The 23,557-nt window shown below is 44.7% G+C and overlaps 1 protein-coding gene across 1 annotated transcript; it reads right to left on the minus strand.

Annotated features, from left to right (window-relative positions):
- Window positions 1–959: 959 nt before the first annotated feature.
- Window positions 960–21,915, minus strand: Lrrc52 (leucine rich repeat containing 52). The gene is made up of 2 exons (XM_028757494.1): window positions 20,951–21,915; window positions 960–1,415 (listed from the first exon to the last, which is right to left on the minus strand). The coding sequence occupies exons 1-2, from the start codon at window positions 21,570–21,572 to the stop codon at window positions 1,096–1,098; spliced, it is 942 nt and encodes a 313-aa protein (XP_028613327.1). The 5' UTR covers window positions 21,573–21,915; the 3' UTR covers window positions 960–1,095.
- Between the last annotated feature and the right edge of the window lie 1,642 nt (window positions 21,916–23,557).

Raw genomic sequence — 23,557 nt, forward strand, 5'->3', positions numbered from 1 at the left:
AAGACTGGGTCTAGCTGGGGCTTTAGTGATGACTACCGGGATTACCATCTGAACCTTCACCAGGAGTGCAATTTGATCTGGGTAGCAAGCAAAGGACAACCTGGAATGTGTCCTTGGGCCTGCATTGAGCCACACTTCTCTTCTCCTCCCCTTCCCTTTGTGTGTGCAGGCCTGACAGTGGGACCACAGTTGTGTATACTGTGCTCCTCTGCTGAGCTCTTCAGTCAGGACAATGGCTCACAGCCCATAGAACATCATTTTGGTGTCAGGAATTAATAATTGCTCCTCTTCTTACCACATCTGTGCAGACTGGAGTTTGCTACTGTGTGGCTGAGTACCTCAGAAACACAAGGGTCACACTGAATAGGTGACCTGCTGTTTGAGAAGTAACCTGGTGGGTAAAATGTGCACAGGACTGGTTATAATGCTAGGCAGTCAAGGACTCTGTTAACAGTGACATGGCTGTGTACCTCACATTTCTGTTGGGCCAAGGCATTGTGACATAGTACTTATTTCTATATTAGATGATGAGCTTTGGTTATGTTGCTAAGTGTTTGTTAGGAAGGTGGTTTCATGGAAAAGAGAATGTGGCTTCCTGCAGACAACAGTTAGATATGCCCAGGCCTCAGGTTCTCACTGGTAGGTTCTACTGTTATCACCTGATCACTGGGATAATTATAAGACAGCATGTGACGATAACATGGCCACATAGTACTTTCACTTCGATGTAGATTGCTTACTCTTTGAGAACACTCCCAACCCTTGGATGTTTTTCATCTCTCTCCTCCAGCATTTGCTTTTGAGACATAGTAATTGAATACAAGTCCACTTGCTTTTAGGGTGGGCTTCCTTGCTATTCCAATGAATCCATCAAGTTTTTTTTTTTGGACTTTTTTTTCCATCCTACTGAGCTCAAAGAAGCACTCGTGGGCTTGGTGGAGCAGGAAGGGACCAGCCTCTGAAATAACCACCAAATATTTTATTTTACTAGAAGGCTTCAGTCTCAAAGACAATGATGGTAAGATGAGAGGGCAAGAGAGAAAGCAGGGAGCCAGACCAGGGAAGGAAGGCACAATCGGTGGTGCTCTCTGACAGCTAGATCAGTTCAGGGAACCGGCGAGCCGGGCTGAACTGTGTGTTGCTTCGAAAAATCTGGTTGGTGATCCTGTTTCCAGATTCATCTTCATCATCCCCACTTGATGTTCGGAGGGCATTCTGGTACAGCACAGCACACACACCCGTGAGCCAGGCGGCCACAGTGCCTGCAGCGAAGATGCAGAAGCCGATGAGCAGTAAGAAGATGTAGTCCTGGTGATCCAGGTGTGTGATGCACATGTACTGGAGTGGATTCCCCACCTGTGTGATGGGCCACCCGTTCAGCTCAGTGGGCTCGGTACACGTGGCATTCTGGGCATCTGTGAAGAGAATCACAGCAGGCAGGGTGCTGAAACATCAGGATTCCTGATGTCCTAAGCCAAAAGGAAAGGGTATCTGGAGCTCACTGCTCAAAGTGTGGCCTATGGGCCAACAGTACTAGTAGATCTTGTTAGAAATGCAGCATCTCAGCCCACACCAGGCTGTCGGGGCCATCTGCTTTGTAACAAGTATCCCAGGGCATCTAGTGGCATACTACAGTTTGAAAAGTGCTGTGTCTAGAACTACATCTTACACCCAGGCTTGGCTGCATTCAGACCATGATAATGGCCTTGGCTTAAGACCCTCTCTAAGGGAAGGAGACACCCTGACAGTGGGCAGAAGGTTGGAAACGAAAGCATGGGATGTTGGAGCCTCTGCACTGTGGTTTACCAGCTTCCCATTTCTCTCTTTCTTAAACCTATCTTTTCCCAGTCCTAGTCCTTCTCTGTACTAGTGCCTGAGCCGACTCAGGGACCACTTTGTGGGTTCAGTGTTAATTGTCCTAAAAGGTGCATAGTTTGATACTTTGGTTCCTAGCTGGTGGTGCTATTGAGAGTGACTGGATCGCAAGGGGACAACCTTCTGGAAGGACTCATGGGTCACCAGTGACTTCACAGCCAGGGGCTTTTAGAGGTGGTGCCTAGCTTGAGGAAGGAGGTCACTGAGGTGTGACTGAAAAGGTTCTCTCTTTCTCCTGGTATCCTTGCTCATGCTCTGTTCCCTGGCTACCATGGGTGAGCAGCTTTGCTCCACACTCTGTTCTTTGCCCTGATGTTCTGTTTTACTATAAACCCACAGCAAAGAGATTGAGCAATTGCAAGCAGAAGCCTCTGAAGTCAAGAGTCAGAGTAAACCTTTGTTCCTTTAAAGTTGTATCTCTCCTGTATTTTGTCACATTGATGAAAAGCCAATTAAGAGAGACCACTAATATCACCCAAAAGAATCATAAACCATTCACCTTCAGGAAGGGACAAGATTCCCAGAAAAAGTCTTTGTATGGATGTCTGCAGAGCTCAGCACTAAGACTTTGCCAGTAGGTGAAGCAGTTCCACTTCTCAGCAATAGCATTGGCACTCACCAGTGGGTCCCATGAATGACTTGAATGGTCAGTCCCTGTTATCAGCTAATGCAGCTCCCTGGCTGCTTCTCTGAGCGCTGCCCCAGATCTAGCACAATGTACTTCAGTATATAGCAGAAAGAAAAGGGTTCTTGAGCTATCCAATCCAATCCAAATCGTCAGCTGCTAGTCATGCAAACTTTGGCAGGACAGCTCATCTCCTTTCCTTTCCCACATATAGGCGCAAACTGTATGTGTTCTTGGGGTAGTTACCAAGGTGAGAAGGCAGGCCACGTGCCAGCTATGCCTGGCACTTAGAGCACTGTCCACAGCCATGTTTCACTAGCTCCGTGCACTGGGCCATGTTGCTGTGTATGCAGAGGTACCCAGGTGAACACACCCAGCACACGATGACTAAACAAGCTGCAGCTCAGAGTCAAGGCCAGGCTTTGCAGTGATCATAACCAAAGTTATAACTATTGTTTTCTACGCTTTTAGTGTATACATTTGATCTCATGTAATGCTTACAACCATCTCGATCTTTATAATATTTGCATCTCTATTTTATAAACAAGGAAATGGAGACTTAGGGAGTTTCATGATTTGAAGATTCTAGATACCTCAAAGGATATAGCCAGGAGACTGAAGACAGAGGACCAGGATTGAGTTGTTCTAGGAAGTGAAGACATGAGAACTACAACCAAAGGACATAACACAGAAGCTCCTTTTAGCTCCAGGATAGGAACTGTGCAACGGTGCGGTGGCATCAATGTCCTTGGTGACAAGGGCGTTAGAGAAGGAGGGCTGGCTAGGACATCCTAACAGAAGCTAGCGGTAGGAGAATTATAGAGAAGAGCAGGTAGATTTGGGTGCCTGTAAAGGACAGTGGGAGGGGCATGGTTCCTGTCCCTTACTTCAGTGTTTCAGGCAGAAAGTTCCACCTCTGATGTCCTCGGTAACTACTGCCGATGGGCCGTTGCTGGAGCCTGTAAGTGGAGGAGGAGAAGCCAGTGCAGAGATGGTGCCCTGTGCATTGTTTGCAGAGATTGCTGAGAACAAGAGAGGGAGCCGTTTCCCTCTAGACTGAATGTGATCAGGTATCCCTGTGGGCCACCCTGCTCCAATGGACAGGGTTCCTGTAGAGAAGGGCTGTGGCCGTGAAGGGACAGACATCCAGCCATGCTGTGGCCTAACTGAAGGCTTCCTCCGCTCTGCCTGAGAGTTCACGAATGGAGCCAGGAAGAAGCTGCTGAAAGCTTCTCCAGGATCTGATCCAGACAGGTTTCCCAGGTCACCTGCTCAAACTGCCAGCGACATATCCAAAGCAAGACAGATTTGAAAAAGGAAAACGTGGGATTCTGAGGGTCGGAGCTGTGTCTAGGGGTTTATCTCATTCTATTTTTAAAAAGATTTGGCTTTCAAATTGGGGCTTGGGCGGCAGAGATGAGACTAAACATTAAACACACACTTCCCGGTTGAGAGCATTAACTTTGAAAGGAGCAATTAGGCAGCGATTTTAATGCATTGTTAGGCTGCTGTGCGGGTGAGGGATGTGGGTGGCTGTCAGGAGGGAGGCCTGGGCTCTTCTACAGCTTCCTTCTCTCCCCTTCCCCCATCACATCACTGTCAAGGCTGAGCTTCCCTCGCAGTCTCCCAGCTCTACACTTCAAGGTTCACCAGCGAGGGTCGGATTCCTACACAAACCCCAGACCGCCCCCACAAGGTTTAACTTTTCCTAGATACATATTATCAAAAAGGTTCCTGTGATCGCTACTGTGGACCTCAGAATAACACCCACAGCACCTCTCCTGCCATCCACCACCTTCAGTTTTGCTTCCCTGCTGTGCTCCTGGCGGCTCTCTTCTGCGGTCCAACGGTCTTACACCTTGATCTGCTTCTTGCTCTGGTCCTCACCTGTAGCTGGCCATATCACACAACTCATGGTCTGGGTATCCACAGCCTCTCTCTCCAGTCTTTGGCGGATCCAGAATTAACCTCTTTACTCCTCAACACGTCCCTCAACTGTTGGTCCTCACAGGTCAGAGGACGTGCCTTTGCTTCCCTTCATTCCTATTCACCACAGCCTTCTATGGCACCTGCCACAGTTCACCCCAGTGTGTGGCGTGTATTTACATGGCTACCAGAGGGAGGCTTAGCCCTCGAATGTGTAAAGTATATCTGGTCATTGCTCTATTAATAAGAGCTGTTACTCACTGCTATGTGCAAGTATTTGGAGTTTGTTTGTTTGGTTTGTTTTTAGACAACTAGATTCTAGTTCAATTCTACTGTGGTTAGAAACGTGTTCTGCCATTTTGAAAATCTTTAGAAAATTTTTGATAATTTGTATTATGGCCTAGCATTAGTCAAATTTTACTAAATTTTCATTCTGAAAACTATTTTACTTTTGTTTAGTGTATTGCTCTGCTTAAAGTCCCTTAGATTGTGGTATGATAGAGATTTGTGCCCTTGCTGACTTTAAAATTTATCTTTATCTTTGTGTGTGTGTGTGAGAGAGAGTGTTAGTGTGTGTGTATGTGTGTATATTTGAGTATTTGTGTGTGTATGTGTGTTAGTGTGCATATATGATAGACTGTGTGTGTGTGGGAGTGTTACTGTTTGTGTATGTATGTATGTATGTTAGTGAGTGTGTGTGTATGTGTTAGTGTGTGTGTATGTGTGTGTTGTATATGAAGACCAGAGGTTGATGTCTTCTCTTAATCTCCACCTTGTATATTTTGAGGCAAGGTCTTTCACTGTCCCTGTTTTGGCTAGCTTGGGCTGCCAACAAGCCCCAGGGATCCACCTGTCCTATGTATGGCCTATGTCTGGCTTTTAACATGGCTGCTGGGACTAATCTCAGGTCCTCATACCTGAGTAGTGGTCACTTTGCCTACCAAGTCATCTTCCCAGTCTCCCTTGCTGACTTCCTAATCTATAAATAGGGATGGTTTCTCAGTTCTTGTTAGTCTGTTGTTTATTAGTTCCTGTGGGAAGGAATTTTATCTTTTCTAGACATAGGCTAACCCAAAAGTGTCATATCAAAGTCAGCATTCCATATAGTTCTGTCATATTTTAATCTATGTTAAAAAGATGCATAGAAAGTTACCACCCTTGCCTTTCAGTTATTGACTAATAGGTCTTACTGCCAGTAACGCTTGTTGTAAAGACTGCCTTCTCCTAGTGTGGCTGGACTGAATTCCTGTTGGCTAGTGTGTGCATTGCTTGTCTTTTCTCATTTCTTCAGTGCTACCATTTTTCTATATATAATGTATACTTTTGTGAGCAACTTAGAGTTGGGATTTTTCCCCCACCCAAGTTAGTAAAGCTTTCTGTTGTCAGTTCATTGTCATTTTATATCCAGTAACTTGTTACTTGGCTTTATATTTGTTTCATGTATTTTATGTCCTATTTCTTCACCTTTTTTTGCCTTCTTCTTTATTATTTAAATCTATTTTCTTAGCTTGTTAGTGATATATTATTATTTTTTTTAGTCTGATTTGGTGTCTTCAGAGATTATATACCTGTATACTGATGGTGAAATATTTAATGTGTGCTAGGTATAACATGAGGTGTTAATAAAATTTAGCTGTAAAACCTACTCCGAACCAGCTTGAATGGTAGTTTTAAATATTGTCAGGCTAGGGAATGAATAAACTGTATATCTATTCTTCTCTCTTACATAGGGCAACCACGTGGTATGTTCTGACGAACTCCAAGGGGTGTCATTCACATTATATAGACAGTGTGTCTAGACCCCTGGATATCCTTTCTTTCAGCACTACTCCACTGGGCCTAGAACATCTGCCCCAGTTAAAACTCCTAGGCACAATTACAGATGTCACTAATGTTTAACTACTTGTAAATGGTTCCTGAGGAAACGTAAACTATCACCTTGTTTATTTCCTCACACAGCATCTTACTCATAGGCAGTAAACATGCAGAACCAGGTATATGCAGGAGCCAGGGAGTCTGTTCAGTCTGTGCTTCAGAACCTCTTGTTAGCTGTAATAAGCTTTGAGGCCTCCCTTTGAACTCAGGGTTCCTTCTAAGGAGAACCTTTCCTTGGTCTGTGGAGAGGATCATAGTCCTGGGCAGGGCCGTACTCTAGATGCCCTGGCATTTGTTGAGAAGGAAGCAGGCTGTACGCAGGCTTCTATGAAGACCCAGACCCTCTGTGTGCCCAGGGAATGAACTAGCTGGGCTCTGGTAGCTGGGGAGCCTCAAAGAGGGGGCAGAGTACAAGGAGAGATGGAACTTGAGACGTTCCAGTTCTCCAGCAGTTCTTCCTCTTCCTTTCCCCGTAGAATCTGTCCTCTCTGCAGTATTTAGGATTCAGTTTAGGGCATAGTGAATACCAGGTAACATTTATCACCGAGCCAGATCCCTAACCTCCATAACGTTGTTGTCTGAAACAGAGCCTCATTGGGTTTCCCAGGCTATAAGCTCGCTCTGTCTGTAGTCCAGGAAGCTTTGGATTTGGGATCCTCCCACCACAGCTTTCCAAGTAACTGGGATTATAGGCGAGCCCTACCAGGTCTAGCTCAGACTCCAATGTTCGTTGGCTTACATGTTTTGCGAAGTACTTCTTAGTCTGCTTAGCTGCCATGTCTTTGGCCTATAGTTTAGAACAGGTTTTCTAGGTGGAATTTGACGAAAACAAATCACTGTTGTATCTTTCTGTGCAATGGATGAAACTCCAGAGATGACTCCCTGGGAAGGAATCTACACGGGGCAGCATAGCATTCCAACACCAAAGCTGACTGGAGAGCAAGCCCTTCACCATGTTCTCAGGAACCTTTCTACTCCTGACACGGGGCTCTACCTTTGCCTGTGGGGACTCCATTTCTTCATCACCTAGCTATCTTTCTGTGACGTTCCAAGTCAGGGCCCACCAAACTATAACCTGTTTGCCTTTATAAACTTTTTTTTTGGCATAAAATCACTCTGTGCTGGCTAGTTTTATATCAACATAGACACAAGCTAGAGTCATTTTGGAAGACAGAACATCATTTGAGAAAATGACCTCACTAGAGTGGTCTGTGGGAAAACCTGTGGTACACCCTTATGGATAGCAAGCAATTTATAAAATTTCAGGAGCGAAGGGTACCAACACTCACCCATAGAGCAGGAAGAAACAAGGGAGTCTCCTTACTCACATCCTACTCATTTTCAAGGCATAGGCGAACACTGTGGGTCCCCCTTCACTATTATATGTCCTGATTCTTAGTGGTCTTACTATGTGCAGTGTTACCCTAGTCTAAGCCACCATCCCCCCTTTAATCCTCTTTCCTGACAATCTTTCCTACATACAGCAGTGGGAGCCAACTGTTAGTCACAAAGCATCTTACTTTTCTGCCAAAAACCCCTTGCAGGACTCCTTGTCACAGTGGAATAAAAGCAGACCCTTGTGTTGCTTATTTGCTGTGTGGTCTGGCTTCCAACCAGGCTGTTTTGTTTCCATTCATTCCTTCCCTTTCCCCTTGCTGTGGCCATTCTCACCTTCTGGCTTGTCAAGCGTAGTGCATCCTGGTGTCTTTACCATTGTTCATCCCTCAGTCTAGAAAGCCCCTCCCTCACCTCACTTCACATTCCCATGGCTCGGCCTTCACATTTTTTATTCAGTTCTCTGCGTAGAAGCCACCAGCTAGAGACCACCTGATCTGAAGTGTCTGCCCCGGCACACTCTTCCTCCTGAGAGCAATTGTTTCTTACATCCTTCCTCTCACGTGACAATGTAGGCTCCACACAGTGTGTCTCTTCCATAGTGTTCTGCCCAGGGCCTGCCCAGGCACTCTTCTCACACTTCAGTAACTGTCACTTGGGGTAATAATGCCATACCTTACCTTGGCCAAAGGCTGAAACCAGAGACTCTTGGCTAGTACAAGAAGATAAATTGAGACAGGCAAGGGTTTGCCTAACCTGACTTTCATTCCAGTCTTGGCTGGTTGGTTGGAGACAGATTTGAATCATTTTGTAGCCTAGAATAGCCTGGAATGCACTGTGTAGTTCAGACTAGCCTTAGACTTTCTGCAATCCTCCTGCCTCAGACTTCTGAGGCCTAGGATTATAAGTATAAATCACCACATCCAACTATTTTCAATCTTAGCTGTATCTTAATGAGATGTATCAGGTATATACTAGTTATTCCTTTATGTTGAAAGAAAGACCAGATTTTTCAGGACAGGATGAAAAGAGAGATTCTGGCATTAGGCCTGGACAGTGCACTCAGTGCCTTTTACTTAGTGTGATCAGTCTGAGAGTTTACATCCCTTCCTCAAGAGCCCTGGCACCTCAAACTCCTTGTGCATGAAGACTGTATAGAGCAATGCCTGTTTAACCTGCTTCTGTCTGTGAACACCCACAGCCATCCCCTGCTGTGTATACTACCAGCACTCAGAGTCACCCCCAGGAAACCTGGGTCAGCACCTGACTAAAATGACAGTGGTAAGGAACATTGTTCAGCACTCAGGACTGTGGTGCTGACCTCATGTCATTCATCTTATTCAGCTTCTACAACAACTCGGGGACTACATCATTTTCCAGACAAGAAGACTGGGCTGCATGAAGATTTTTTTTTAAAATCCCAGTCAGGTAGTTTTTAAGTATTAAAAATCAGGCAGTTCAGGGTTGAGTATGTAGCTTGGTGGCAGGACATTTGCCTCCTCCTCTGCATGAGGCCCTGAGTTCAGTCCCCGACACCATTTAACAACAGCAGCCGCCAGAGCACATCTCAGTTTTACAGCATTTCACAAACAGGTTTGTTCTCATGGATGGCTTGGCAGTGCCATAGGAAACATCATGTGAAACTAGGGGACCGGGACAGGGGACAGCATTTGAGAAGTAATAAATAAAATAATAAAACAAAAAAGAGAGAAAGTCAGTCTTTGACCTTCATCTCCTAGAAAGCGAGGTGTAGGTCTCAGGGTGGGTCAGTGCTTCGGTTGCATTTGTCACGTTTAAAGTTCCCTTCCTTTCCTTCTCCACAGCCCCAGGAGACAGAGAAGGGACTATTCACTCCCTCCTCATGGGGGTTCCCCTCTTTAGTTATTCTCCCCTGTCTCCTGAATATTTTCTCTTTCTTTCTGGATGAGCAGATTAACTAATAATTGGATCTATTTTTTTCCTTAGAAAGACACTCTTGTCTCTGCTCAGATTATCACCCTGTATCCTTCCTCCCACCACCAACTGGAAGGGAGACTTCCTGGAAGGTAGACGTGTTACGCACTCTTCTCTCTGCACCTTCCATAGCTCACCCCTGATTTGGGTTCAGTCTCATCCCAGGGACCTGGTGGTTAAATATGATAGCCAGTTTTGGGTCTTCTAGGGTACTACTGTTTGGAGACCTTTTTTTCCTCGAATGTCCCTTCTTCTCTGCCCCCTTCCCCATGTTCATGCTCAGCATGCTTCTTGAGTTATGTTCCCCTTTCAATAACAAGACATTCCCAAGAGCTTCTGTGCTTGGCCCTTAGAGTACTTTGTTCTAAACCTTTGCTTTGCTAGATCTCATTTTATTTGAGTTCAGTGGTCACCAGAGCCAGTGATTCTCCACATGTGTATTTGACGGCCTGCTCTCTAGTCCGAGCTGACTAACTCTCATTGTCTCAGAGGATCGACTGCTGAGAGACTAGGATCTAGCCTTCTTGGTACCCCTTCTTCAAGAGCACTGGGAACACCAGGAATGGGAAATAACAGGACTCGCCTCCAGGTGGGAGATACCTAAGCTGACCAGAAAAGAGGGTGGACATGGAGGGCTCTGGGAAGATGAAGTCAGAGTCAGTGGGCTCCAGTCAGCTCTGACTCGCTCCCACCAAGCCTCTTCCCTGAAAAACACATACAAGGCATTGCTGGCCTCTCTCCTAGTCTCCTGTCTACAGCAGCTAATCATAGTGCAGCAAATTGTAAGTAGAAATGGCTTCTAAACAGCCTCTACCTATGACAGACTGTGTCATATTCAAAGACCTGGGTGTGAGACAGCCTAGGAAGACCACAACTACATCCCAGGAGCTGTGAGAAGGTTAACATGACAGACTGTGCCATATTCAAAGACCTAGATGTGAGACAGCCTAGGAAGACCACAACTACATCCCAGGAGCTGTGAGAAGGTCAATCAGGTAAAACTAAGGGGGACTTTGGGCAGCTGCACTTATATGGTATTGGGGAATCAAACTCAGGGTCTTATATCTACTCAGCAAATATCCTACCACCAAGTAGTAAACTCCACCCTGACATACCTGATGTTTGTTTTGTTCTTGAGACAGGGTCACGTTGTATAACCTTGACTGACCTGGAACTTGCAATGTAGACCAGACTAGCCTTGAATTCATAGAATTGCTCTTGCCCCTTACCTGTCTCCTGAGTGCTGGGATGGTAAGTGCCTGGATAGTACTGCCTGGTTTTGAAATATTGCATTTTTCAGTTTAAAAAATCTTCTTGACTGGGCTGAGGGGAAAAAATCTCATCTAACCCAGGCTGTTAAGGTAAAAATACTGACTGGCTATGTAAACAAACATGAGAACATAGTCTAATTAACAACCACTAGATTCCATCAAGGTCTAAGACTAGCAACACCTACAAGGTCAGAAATTCTAGCAGGCAATAAATGGCTTGCACACAGTCAAGATTAGCAGCTAAGAGATGAAGTCAGGGATGTACAGAGGGAAGCTTCAGTTACCTATAACTGGGTGGGGAGTATAAGTCCATCTCCCTGGTTATACCATAAGAATACACAGTGTGTCACCCTAACTTGGCCTCTGATATGCTCAGATAATTAACTGATCTCAACAGAAACCACCCTGGTCTTTGTCCGATTTCTGTCATCCTATAATCCCCACCCCCTGACTTGCAGCTCAGTGGCTGCCCACTCAGGTGCCCCCATTGATTGTAGGTGCTTCCTGACTACTTTCTTCCTGTAATAAATCTTAGCTCTGGGAGTTCCCTTTTCTCCTCCTTAGTTACTCACATCTTCTTAATACAGTCCACTTTTGCTTTGCTTATTTCCTTGTGAGTTCATAGTTAACCATGGGAATGTGAGACAATGAACTACTGAAAGCCATTGTCTCAGGTTGGCTTGTAGTGACCATCGAGCGGCTAGCACCTTCAATTCCCAAGTCACACCTCTCTGGACTCAAAATTCCCATTGCCCTGAAAATAACTTCCTCACCACCATGATGTGCTATCTCATCACAGGACTAAAACAGCGGGGCCAATTGATTCTGGACTGAATCTTCCCAACTGCGAGCCACAGCCATGTTCTCTTGATAAGTCAGAAATGTCAGGTAGTTTGCTCTAGTGATGGGAAGATGACCCGGCAAGTGTTTAGCTCAATGAATTTCTCACAGTTGTTCAAGCTGAACATTAGAAGTTACTCTTCACTGACCCCTTCCTGTTTATTTTTCCAATTTCACTCACTCACTAATGTGACTCTCTCTTTGTCAGACTTTGTGCTACTTTCTAAAGATGCGGAATACCGTAGAGCTCCCAGAATATTAAGAAAGAGGTTAAATGAATATAAATTTATCACCTACAATTTTGCCAGACAGGAAGTGTAAGGATCCATGAGCAAACCAGTTCAGTCCTAGGTCCTGTTTCTATCTTCCAAATTCTCCTGACCTCCTTCTCCACACTTCTATCCCCACTGCTGCTATTGGCCTCTGTTCTCTGCCTCCTGGTTTTCTGCGGGAGTTTAATTCCTAACTCTGTCACAAGACTTGCCTGCTTTCCAGGGCTTCATATGATATGGTGTCTTAGTTAGGATTTCCATTGCTGTGAAGAGACACCATGACAAAGGCAACTCTTATAAAAAGACAACAGCTAATTGGGGCTGGCTTACAGGTTCTGAGGTTCAGTCTGTTATCATGGCAGGAAGCATGGCAGTGTCCCGACAGGCATGGTGCTGGAGGAGCTGAGAGTTCTACATCTTGTTCCAAAGGCAAACAGGAGAAGACTGTCTCCCATGTGGCTAGAAGGGTCTCAAAGCCCACTCCCACAGTGACATACTTCCTCCAATAAGGCCACACCTCCTAATAGTGCCACCCCCTTGGCCAAGCATGTTCAAACCACCACACACAGCATGGTCCTCAGAGAGTTATTCAGGATTCTTTAGGGATGGACCCTTGTCTCGATTTCTAGTTGTATCCATCATCCTGGATTCTGTCAACATGAGATGCCCCTTATCTGTCAAGAAGGGGAAACCCAGGTTGGCTGTTCTGGCCAGCCTTTTACTGCCACCTTCCAGATGCCTGAGTTTGTTAGGTCGTTTGAGAAGTCACGTGGAGAACTATGAACAACTTACTCTCTGGGATCCCCTTTGGGTTGAGTAAGGGAACCTATCAGAGTCACCTGGCTGGTCACTCTTTTTTTTTTGTGGGGGGGAATGCTTTAGTCATTTCCCTCTATGCCCCCTCACTGTCCTGAGAAAGATGATCTTCTAGCATCAAGGCCAGGGAATGTTTTTATAAGATGTGACAGCCAGGCTGGCAGAACAGTTGACAATGTTTGAACCATCTGTTGTACAGAAATTCTCATTTTCTCTCAGCTCCTCTCACCACCTCTGCCTGCCTCTAGTCTTTATTTCAATTTCTCTGATGGTGGAGCTTGGAGCTGGGTTAACATTATAGTGAAATGGTGCAAGGCCTGAATTCATTCTGGAAATCTAACTTTGGGCACAACCGAGGATGACTTTGTACTTGGTGGGTTGAAATGAGGCCACTATCCTATTATAGCTGCCTAGATACAGGGTGAAATAACCACGGAATGAAACTAAGATGTTCTCTGTTCAAAATGTCCTTACAACGACTTGTACCTGAAGCAGCACATGACCCAAACCATCTGTTTCCTTCAGATGCCCCTCAGTTGCCTCATGTACTCACCTCTGTGTCACCCTTGCCCAGATTCCTCCTTGACTTTTGGGCGCCACCCACTGGGCTCAATTAGAACTGCCTAAGGACTACAATTTAAGAGTTGACACAAGGGGACCTAAAACTGCCCCATTCCTATCTCTGGTAGCCAGTCACTTTCTGAATTCTTGATTTATGATTGTTTTCTGTCAAACTGCAAATGCCCCATGAGGGAGACATTTCAAAACACTATTACCCATTAGCATCTCAGTGTGAATTAGCATGTTTTCCAGCTAGAACAGCCACAGAAGCTCTGGAACACAGGATGCTGCCATAGGCTGTCTGAGAAGTGGCCTAGCAATGACTCAGAATCTCAGGGGGTAGGATTTTAGTGTCCAAGAGTTTAAGGGCCTCTGCTTGGAGTGTCAGGCCTGGGAGGAAAGACTGGGGCACTGACTACCTTGTGGCAGAAAAGTCGAAGGGTGCCAGAATCAGAGGCGGTCTGCTTCTTCCTTTCCCTTCCTCCTATGGTAGTAGCCATCCATACCAGGAATACCTCCATCTCCCTTTTACCCACCATGCACTTGTTTACTTGAGATCCTATCTGTTGAACATCGATCTCCTCTTCTATCATGGGTGTTGTCTTAGTTAGGGTTTTACTGTTGTGAACAGACACCATGACCAAGACAACTCTTATAAGGACAACATTTAATTGGGGCTGGCTTACAGGTTCAGAGGTTCAATCTATTATCATCAAGGCAGGGACATGGGAGCATCCAGGCAGGCATGGTGTAGGAGAAGCTGAGAGTTCTACATCTTAGTTTGAAGGCTGCAAGCAGAATACTGACTTCTAGGCAGCTAGGATGAGGGTCTTAAAGTCCACACCCACAGTGACACACCTACTCCAACAGGGCCACACTTTCTAATAGTGACACTCTCTTGGCAGGACATATACAAATCACCACAGGTGTCTTATCTTTCTATTTAGATCTGAAGCCTTCAAGATAAAAGGGTCTTTGAGAATTTCAAGTTCTGTTCCCCTACTTTAAAAACAAAAAATGTGGGGCTGGAGAGATAGCTCAGAGGTTAAGAGCACTGTTCTTCCAGAGATCCTGAGTTCAATTCCTAGCAACCTCATGGTGGGTCAAAACCATCTCTAATGAGATCTGGTGCCCTCTTCTGGCCTACAGGCATATATGCAGACAGAATGCTGTATGCTTAATAAATAAATATATCTTAAAAAAAAAAAAAGCAAGAAAAGTGAGACTCAAAGTGAGGAAGAAGCTCTCTCAAAGTCACTCAGTGGGGTTGCTACAACCAGGGCAAGGCTTTCTGGCTTTCCAGTCTATTTTATGTCTCTTCTATCCCAGGTAGACAGGAATTAGAACTTCTCTGTGTTACAACTGTCTTCACATATTTTGCACACAGAAGAATATAATAAGTGTTTTAGAGTCAAATAGGTTGATGTCCCCAATAACAAGAAAATAGAATAAAATGGAGAGGAAATTTGGACTATAGGATATATCCATGGTGGGCTGGTCCCAGCAGTCACCTGTGAGGACACTTGCTATAGTCTGGGTATGAAATGTCCCCTGAAACTCATTTTGAAGGCTTGATCGCTAATGTAATGCTCTGATGTGGGTCCTTTGGGAGCTGATTGAATTGTGGGCGCTCTGACCTAATCACATAGGTTAATCCACTGATGAATTCATAATTTGAGACCATTCTTGAAAAGTGGGATATCATCCTAGGAAGTAGGTCACTTCCTCCTTTATTTCTCTGCTCTAAGCCCAGAAACCATGAGGACAGCCAACTGTGGACTTAAAGCTTTGAAACATGAGCCCAAGCAACCTTTTTCTCCTTTATGTTATTGTCTCAAGTATCTTATCAAAGCAAAAACAAAGCAAAGCAAAACAAAATGTGTTCAGCACTCAGTTAAATGGCTTGCCCAGTGTCATGAGAGCCACTAGCCCGTGTGGCTATCTAAATGGGCTAAAATAAATAACAGTTAGGAATGCAGTTCAGTGGTACTCCAAATTTCAAGAGTTCAGTAGCCACATACAACTAATGGCTTCTATGTTGGATATCATATCTAAGGTGCTCAAAGTGCTGAAGAAACACCTGCTGGCTGCCTTGGGCTAGACTTTGGGGGTAAAGGGGGAGCCAGTATAGCTACCAGGAGCTTCAGGCTCAGTGACTTTTCAGAAACCATCCTCAAAATATTTAACACTGTCTCACTAAGGAAAATAAATATCCTGGGAAGAATTCAGTAGCCACTCTCACCTTCAGATATCACTAATGAGTGGAAAATTACAGCTTCAGCCTGGAATTAGTTCACCTACTTGCTGACCTGGGCTAAAAAGGAAACAGAGTGCATGCATCTGTTTTAACCCTGTACTCACCAGGGCTCTCAGCAGGGCACCCAGCTGAGAGCCCTGGTGAGTACATATCATATACTCATATCAAATATCATAGCGTATTTCCATTTCTGCTACCCTCTGCATTTGGAAAGTGAACTGTGTACAACTGAATACTTTCATACATCTAGTTAGAGTGTCATTGTAGGATTTTGTTTAGTATTTTTGATAATAGTGCCAAGTGTCTTGTTCATTTGGGAGAGTTTCAATATTCCTGTTTCATATAATGTTATGATAAATTGAAGTGAACAAAACATTTCAGTTTCCTGTAAGCCTCCCTTTCTGGGGGGGAGTGGAGGGGAGAGGAGCATCCCTTGAGCTCAGGATGAGATATAGGAGAAGAATATACTCTCATGCGTTTTCTTGAGTCTCCTCCATTTCCTCTCAGGACCTTGTCTTCCTTCAAGGTTTTCCTCTGTTGCAAAATTCATCTTAGCTAATTAGAGAGCCCAATAATTCACCCCTTCCTCTGATACGACAATGGCTTAGGTATACTTATTCTCCTCAGGAAGTTAGTATTCTGGCAGGAACCTTTCCAAGGTCACAGCATTGGGGACATGAATATCCTATGTCTAATTTCAGCTCAGTAGTAGGCAGTAGCTGGGGAGAAATGGAGTAAAGCTTTGCTCAGCGCTTGTAAATCACAAGGCTATGCCACCACCCCTCTGTTGGGGTGACTTTCTTGCCTCTTCGCCTAGAAAAGTGTACATGCACACCTGCCCCTGGAAGTGGACTTTTCTTTGGGTTGAACTTTAAGACCCGGACTCAGTGATGCAGGCACAGCTACCTTGGTGTTGCTGATCCAGCTCTTGTTTTATCATAACTCACTGATAAGTAACCAGGTCTTGATTTTGGCCTTCAGTTTTACTTTTTAGGGTCTGGAACTCTGTGCTCTCAAGTTACCTAATATCCAATTCCTTCCAGGAGTCCCCTCATCTCTTTCCTCATGGATTAAAGTAGAAAGTTGTAATGATCACCTTTCCAAATTCTATGCATGCCTTTCTGCACCTCTGTAGTCCTCCTGTTTCCTAGACAGTAGTCCTCTGTGTGTGAGCCTTCCTGAAGCCCACCTCTTCTTCAGGGAACTGCTTGCCTGACATCTTCTCTACAGTTCTGTACATTTCTCTTACATCTACCAACCGTTTGTTTACAGAATGCTCATGAAATGTCAAGCTTAATGCTAATAGCACTTCATAAATGCTCTTGTTTCATCATTGTGACAGCCCTACGTAGGTTGGGTCTATTATTATCCATGTCTTAAAGATGAAAAAAATCAAAGTTCAGAGAGGTACATGACTTATCTGATATCATATATATAGTAAGTGGCAGGCTAGCATCATAACATGTCTATTTCTCTTGAGAACCAGAGATCTCAGCTCTGGGCTCTGCTGTCTGCACGGTGGCTGTCCCATCACTTAGAGCCAAGTTTGGTGTCTAGACAGGTATTGGCTCCAGTTTTATTGAACTCTGCTGTGCCTCAGATTTTGGGGGCACATAACGAAGGTGCTGATCTCCTAGTGTCCCATCCTATGGAATTGGAGTTACAGACAGTGGTTAGCTTCTATGTGAGTGCAGGGAACTAGCAAACTGAACCCAGGTCCTCGGCAAGAGCAAATGCTCTTATCTTCTTACCTACCGAGCCATCTTTCCAGCCCCTCACTTCCCATTTCATAAGGATCATAGAGATCAACATTACACCACTATCCTGCCCTTAGTACTGCACCACAGGGACCACACTAACGCTGAAGGGTAGTACTTCCTTACCTCAAAGGAACCTACGTGCAAACTGAATTCCCCTTTAAAATGAGCCTATGCTGCTTATGTCATTGATCTCTTCCTACATCCCAAACTGTGGCCATCTGGGGAGAGAAGCATGAGTTCCATTCTAGAGTATGTCAAGTTCACCATTCTGACAGCAAATGTGATATAAGTAGGAGAGCTTGTAATGGAAAGTTCAGCAAGAATGTTTGTGTGTGAGCCAAGGTATGTCTACCCTGTAGAATAACTACAGGAGAGTCAACTGAAATAGTGCTTCCTTTGCATTCAAGTCTAGCTAAAGGGTAAGAGGCATATAATGAATTTTACCGTGTGTTCAATTTGGTGTATGTTTGTGTGCATGAGTGGATACATGTGCATTTATACATGTATATATGTTATGTAGATGTAATTTATAGGCAGGTATATGTATATGGCTATACCTACCTTTGTGTTTGTTCATGTGTTTTTTTAATGTGTTTGCATGCATGCATGCTCATGAGTTTGTGTGTGTGTGTCTATGTGTGAAAGGAAGGAAGAGGAGGAAGAAGAAGAGGAGGAAGGTAAGGAGAAGGGAGAGAATGAATATGAGATTGAATGAAACCCAAAGAGGACCAGCACTAGAATAGATTCTCCTTTGAGGGTTTGGGTAGATTATGAGACATCTGGGCAGGTAACAGTATTGCAGTTACGTTTTGATAGTGCCTGTTAACCAAAGTAAATGATCTTTTGTGAGTTCTAAGTAGTAGGTAGATAAGAAATAAAACTACTTTAGTTATATTTAACTAACCTGATACAAAATGATAGTTATATGATATTCAGATTTAAAAGATAATACAGTCTTATAAAGACCTTGCTATAATTTGGATCTAAAATGTTTCCCAAAGGTCTGTGGAACACGTTAAAGGTCTGGTCCCGATTCCATGAACCTTTAAGAGGAAGAGCCTAGGAACTTGTGCAGCTGGCTACATGCCCTTGAAGGGGATGTTGGGACCACAGTCCCTTCAGCAGCGTCCTCTGCCATAGGTTCTCTTGCTTTGCTTCAGGTCTAAAAGCAGATCATGGAACCTTCAAAACTCCGAGCCCAAATGGCTGGATTTTCTCAGGGATTTTGCCAACTGGCCCTAAACTGGGTAGCTCAGACCTCGATTTGAAATTGATTTTTCTTTACATTTATTAGTTGGTGTGGTTTTGGCCAAGACATACAAGAATAAATTTGTAGAGATTTTTTTCTGGCCATGGCCTATTCATGTTTTCTGGGATACCAGCTGTGAACAGGAGCAGTGGGGTCATACTTCCCCCAGAAGTGGCCTATAAAGGCTCCTCTGGGCCTCGGGACAGCAGTTGTGGGTCCCACAGTGGAGGGAAACTATGTCTCCTTTTATCTATGAGGGGTTTCTGAACTTGACAGGATAGTTATGCCTTCTGCTGTCTTTGGAAACATGCAGTGAAAAAGACCTGCTTTATAATCTTGTTCAATTACGGTTGAATTGAAAGAGTCAAGGAGTCCAAAGGAGTCGTCAGCCTGAAAATTCTGAGAAGACACAACTGTAAAAGCAGAAATTTGATTGAGGAAAATTGCATGAAAGCGTGGTGAACTGCATGGTAGGCTTAGGAGCCAGAACAGAAGGTAAATCGCCATGGCGTAGTCAGGTAGGCTAGGAGGTTGCCCTGGCAACCTGGTGGCCACTGCTCAAGGAAGATGTGTGTGTATTGCTGGAGCATACAAGACCAGCACAAAGTTGGGCCTGTCCACATTCTGTGGGGGAGGGACTCATAAGGTCCCACCCCTTCCTGAGAAGCTTTTGGCAGTTAGTGGTTACTGAGGAAGAGAAGACATTTTCTTCAAAGATGGAGCCAATGCTAAGCTGTTCATGTTTCTATAAATAACACCTTGCCTATGTTCAATTAAACTCATTGCGCTCTCTCTCTCTCTCTCTTTCTCTCTCTTCTCTCTCTCTCTCTCTCTCTCTCTCTCTCTCTCTCTCTCACACACACACACACACACACACACACTACATGAAAGAAGAGAAACTAGTGGGAAAGAGTGGGAGTGTGATAGGAGACATAACGGGGGAGTGAATATAACATATTATAGATAAGTGACAAATGCTAGTTAAAATACATCTGAGCACTGACAATGTGTGTGTATGTATGTGGGGATGAGTAGGAAAAGGTGATGTCTTTGCACCCGATATGATGTGAGCTGACAGGAATAATCACATTTAGGAACTACATTTAATGCAGGGCAGTTGACCCTCTGGTAGAGAGCACTGCAGAAACCACATTCTCTGGCTCTTAGAGAAGATGGCAGGGAAGCTACTTAGACCACCGCCCCATCTTCAGTCTTAGTGCTACTGAGAAGATTTCTGACAAAGTTACAGTTCCTTTTTTGTTATTCTAATAACTTAGGATGAGATTTTTGGCAGATGCCCAGGGCACAAAAGTTAAGGAGGCACTTACTCCGAGTGCTTATTCTCAGTGCCTCCTTAAATCTGGTCTGGAAATCCTGGCTTGCTTCACTCTAGTGTACTTCCTGCTTGGAAGGTCTTTTTATGACATGGCCACCGGGAGCTCTGGAGGGCTGATGACTCTGTCTCCACCAGTTCTGCAGTGCCATTCTTGGCTAGGAATTGCCATGTCAGAGGGACAGTACCAGTGGCCCCAGGCTTTCTGAAAGGGGCCTCATTTTTCTGAAGTTCTGACTTACCTGGGGTTGAAGGATACAGCAGAGTCCCTGGGATAAGGATGTGAGACACTGGGGTACTAAAAGAGCCATGGCAGAGAGGGTTGGCTCAATGGCAGCACCTAGCTTGGAACTCTCCCAGGTAAGGCAATAACACTGGACTCTCCTAGCTTGACACTTCTCTGTGAGGTCCCGATTTTCAAACAAATCTATCAAAGGCTTTCCTTCTCTCCTCTGTCTTTTGCTGTCCCTGGAGCTCCTATGCCTCTCTCCCCCTGTAGAACTTTCCTTGGGTCCTGTTGGATTCTTCCTCACCTATGGAGGGCCGAATTTATTTTTAGATTCTGGAAAAATTCAGTCACAGCGTTAATCAGATTAACACAGTTTATCCACGGAGCCCAGCACCTTTGAATTACTTTGTTACTTTACAATTACAGCACACACTTTGTGTCATTTACCTACACATTTTGTTGGCTACAATTCTGCAAATTATGTAATATGTACCAGTTTTATGGAATGGGAAACAGGTGCAGAGAAATGAGATTTTTCTAAAGGCACACGAGCGGTAGGTGACATGTTTGAACTCTGAATTCTCATTCTAGAACTTTTGCTATTAAGCATTATTGCCTCACCAGTCAACCCAAGGAGGGGCCGGGCCAAACAGTAACAGTACTTTTTAATCATCTCACCCAGCTTTCCCTCCCATCCCCACCATTTTTTGAATACCCGTCTCAGAAACCAATCCCTCCCATGGCATCACACCCACAGCCAATCAACCCCTTACCTGGGTGGTCCATACGGGACACTAATAAGTGGATGGTGAAGTCCAGGAAGGAGCAGTTGCATACCCAGGGGTTCCCACTTAGGTACAGGGTCTGGAGCACCACCAGGTGGTGGAAGCCATTATGGTCGATGATCTGCAATCCGGTGTTTCTGAGGTCCAGGTACCTCAAAGAGGTGGTGTTGGCAAAGACGTATTTGTCAAGATACAACAGGTGAGGGTTGTGTGAAATGTTCAGCCTCACCAGGTTGGTAAGCACTGAGAAGCTAAACGGGGAGATGGAAGTTAGGTTGTTGGAGCTGAGGTCAAGGTAGATGAGTTTGAAGACCCCGATGAAGGTATAATCCATCACCTCTCGAATCCGGTTGTTCTGACAGTCCAAGTAAACGAGGTCACTGAGGAATCCTAGCTGCAAAGCTGGTAAACTAGAGATTTTGTTATTGTTCAGGTATAGCCTCCGGGTGTTCAGAGGAATGTCAGTTGGGTATTCTGTTAGCTGCATATCTGCGCAGGTTACTTCTTGGTCTTGACACGCACAGTTGTTTGGACACTTGGACCCTGATACCAGCCCCATTCCAAGAGAAAAGAGTAACAACTTGGAGCTAGGGCCTGAAGCAAGGGACATAGTAAGAAGCCACGGTTCCCCTCCTTCTACCTTCCTGAGGGCGGGTACAAGCTGTCCTTCTGATCTGAAGGCTGCCGAGGGGTGGGGCAGGGCAAGGGATGGGTGCTGGAAAAAACTAACACTCTAGCTTTGTGCAAAGCAATTTTCCATTACAGGAGAACTGAACAGAAGTTGAAACACGAGGCCCAGTGCCCTGCTGCCGGCTTGGTGGCTCTGCTGCTCGCTCAGTCCGGAGTGCCGTTGGAAGCTTGCCCACTTGGCAGCTCTGAAAGGTCTCACCCTTTCCCTGCCTTTGTAAGTGAAGGGGAGCCAGGGGAGAACCGCCTGACAATGAGGTTGCCAGTTGACACTTTTGTGATGTCAGCAGCCTCGGGAGACTCTGAGGCAGAGGGAGAGAGGATTCTCACCTCTCCTTTTGTGTGTGTGGGGGGGCAGGGGTGTTTTGTGTGTATAGGTAAGCTTGCTCTCTAGAGGATGGGGCATGTGGCTGTAGGGGGACACACATGAGGGCACTGTGTGCGTGTATGTGTCAGTGCATGCTTGGAGTGTTCATATCAGCTCTACATGGAGGTGTCAGAGAAGATTTGGCTAGATCCGAGCCCTTAATTCATTCATAGTGGGAACCTGAGGTGTCTCCAGTCCTATCACTCTTTCTGATGATCAACTCTCAGAACAGATCTTTTCTTGGGTTCTAAATTTTGAGGGACACCAGTTGTTTTTAGAAGATAGGAAAGGGGTTTGCCTCTTTTGTAATAAATCCTCTGATAAGGTGAGACTCTAAGGTTTTATTTCTAGGTTGTATACATCCTTGTCTATATTGGAAGTAAGTGTGTGTCTGTGTGCGCGCGCACACACATGCGTGCACACGTATGTACACATGCCTGTACACATTAGTATTTAAAAAAACTTTTTTGAACAATTATAAGCTACTCCCCTTAAAACAAAGCCCAAATGCACAGCAAAAAAAAACCCCTGTGAGTGTGATTATATGAATAATTTCTTATTACTTGTATTTTCCTAGGACTTTAAACATGGTGAGTACGGGTCTAGTGTTTCTATGTGAGTTTCTGCTCATTAAGTGCTTGACAGATGAGAGAGTCTCTAGGGGCATGGGGTCTGGAAGCTCCCTCTGGGGTGTGTAGCTCTCTCTGTGGGGGAAGGCACGAGATAAGGGATGAAGGTAGAGCATCTTGGGAGTTAAAATGGTTTATTTATGGGACGTGGTACCTTATTCTTTAGAAAACTTCACAAATAATATAGGTGGGAATATTAATAACTCAATGAAACCTACATTTAGCTTAGCATAGTGCCTGACACTAGACATTTAATAAATATTTATTGAATGAATGATGCGTGAATGTCTCTGATGGGTTTGCTTCCTTTTCTTGCTTCTCTGCCAAGAGAGAAATTAATAAAGTCAAGTGGATTCATGGCTAGTTAGCTAATGCTTGGTTATGTTTCCTGACTCAGCATTTCTAGGGTGACTGGCTGGGAATTAACATGATGACTTAGGGATGTTTACTAAATTGAAAGTGACCTTCTTCAAGCAGAAATTTCAAACACTTAATGTAATGACTTAAATGATAGTTGTCCTAATTGAAGCAAGGTTTAATTGATAGGGAAGCCAGCCTTTCTTGATAATTAAAAAAAATTGGTCTAAAAAACATAACATAAACAAGCCCCTCCTTCAATCTTAGAACATTGCATATGAGATAAATTTAGAACCTATAATAGAATGAGATTAATCTTCACAGTGGCCGTATTCTCTGGGAGTGCTGCAGACTATGCTGCTCAGGTCAGGCGTCCTAGGGACGCTTCATGAGATGTTCCCAGGAGTGATGGTCACGGACTGACCTCCAAAGCTTACAGAAAGCTCCTGCTTGTGACTCTCTACTCTTTCTTTGTTTGGTGAACGTTTTACTCACAGTGTTTGTTTGTGTGTGAGTGTGTGTGTGTGTGTGTATGTGTGTGTGTTTGTGGTTTGT

This window comes from Grammomys surdaster, unplaced genomic scaffold (genome assembly GCF_004785775.1).
Source record: "Grammomys surdaster isolate TR1022 unplaced genomic scaffold, NIH_TR_1.0 130, whole genome shotgun sequence".
Lineage (NCBI taxonomy): Eukaryota > Metazoa > Chordata > Mammalia > Rodentia > Muridae > Grammomys > Grammomys surdaster.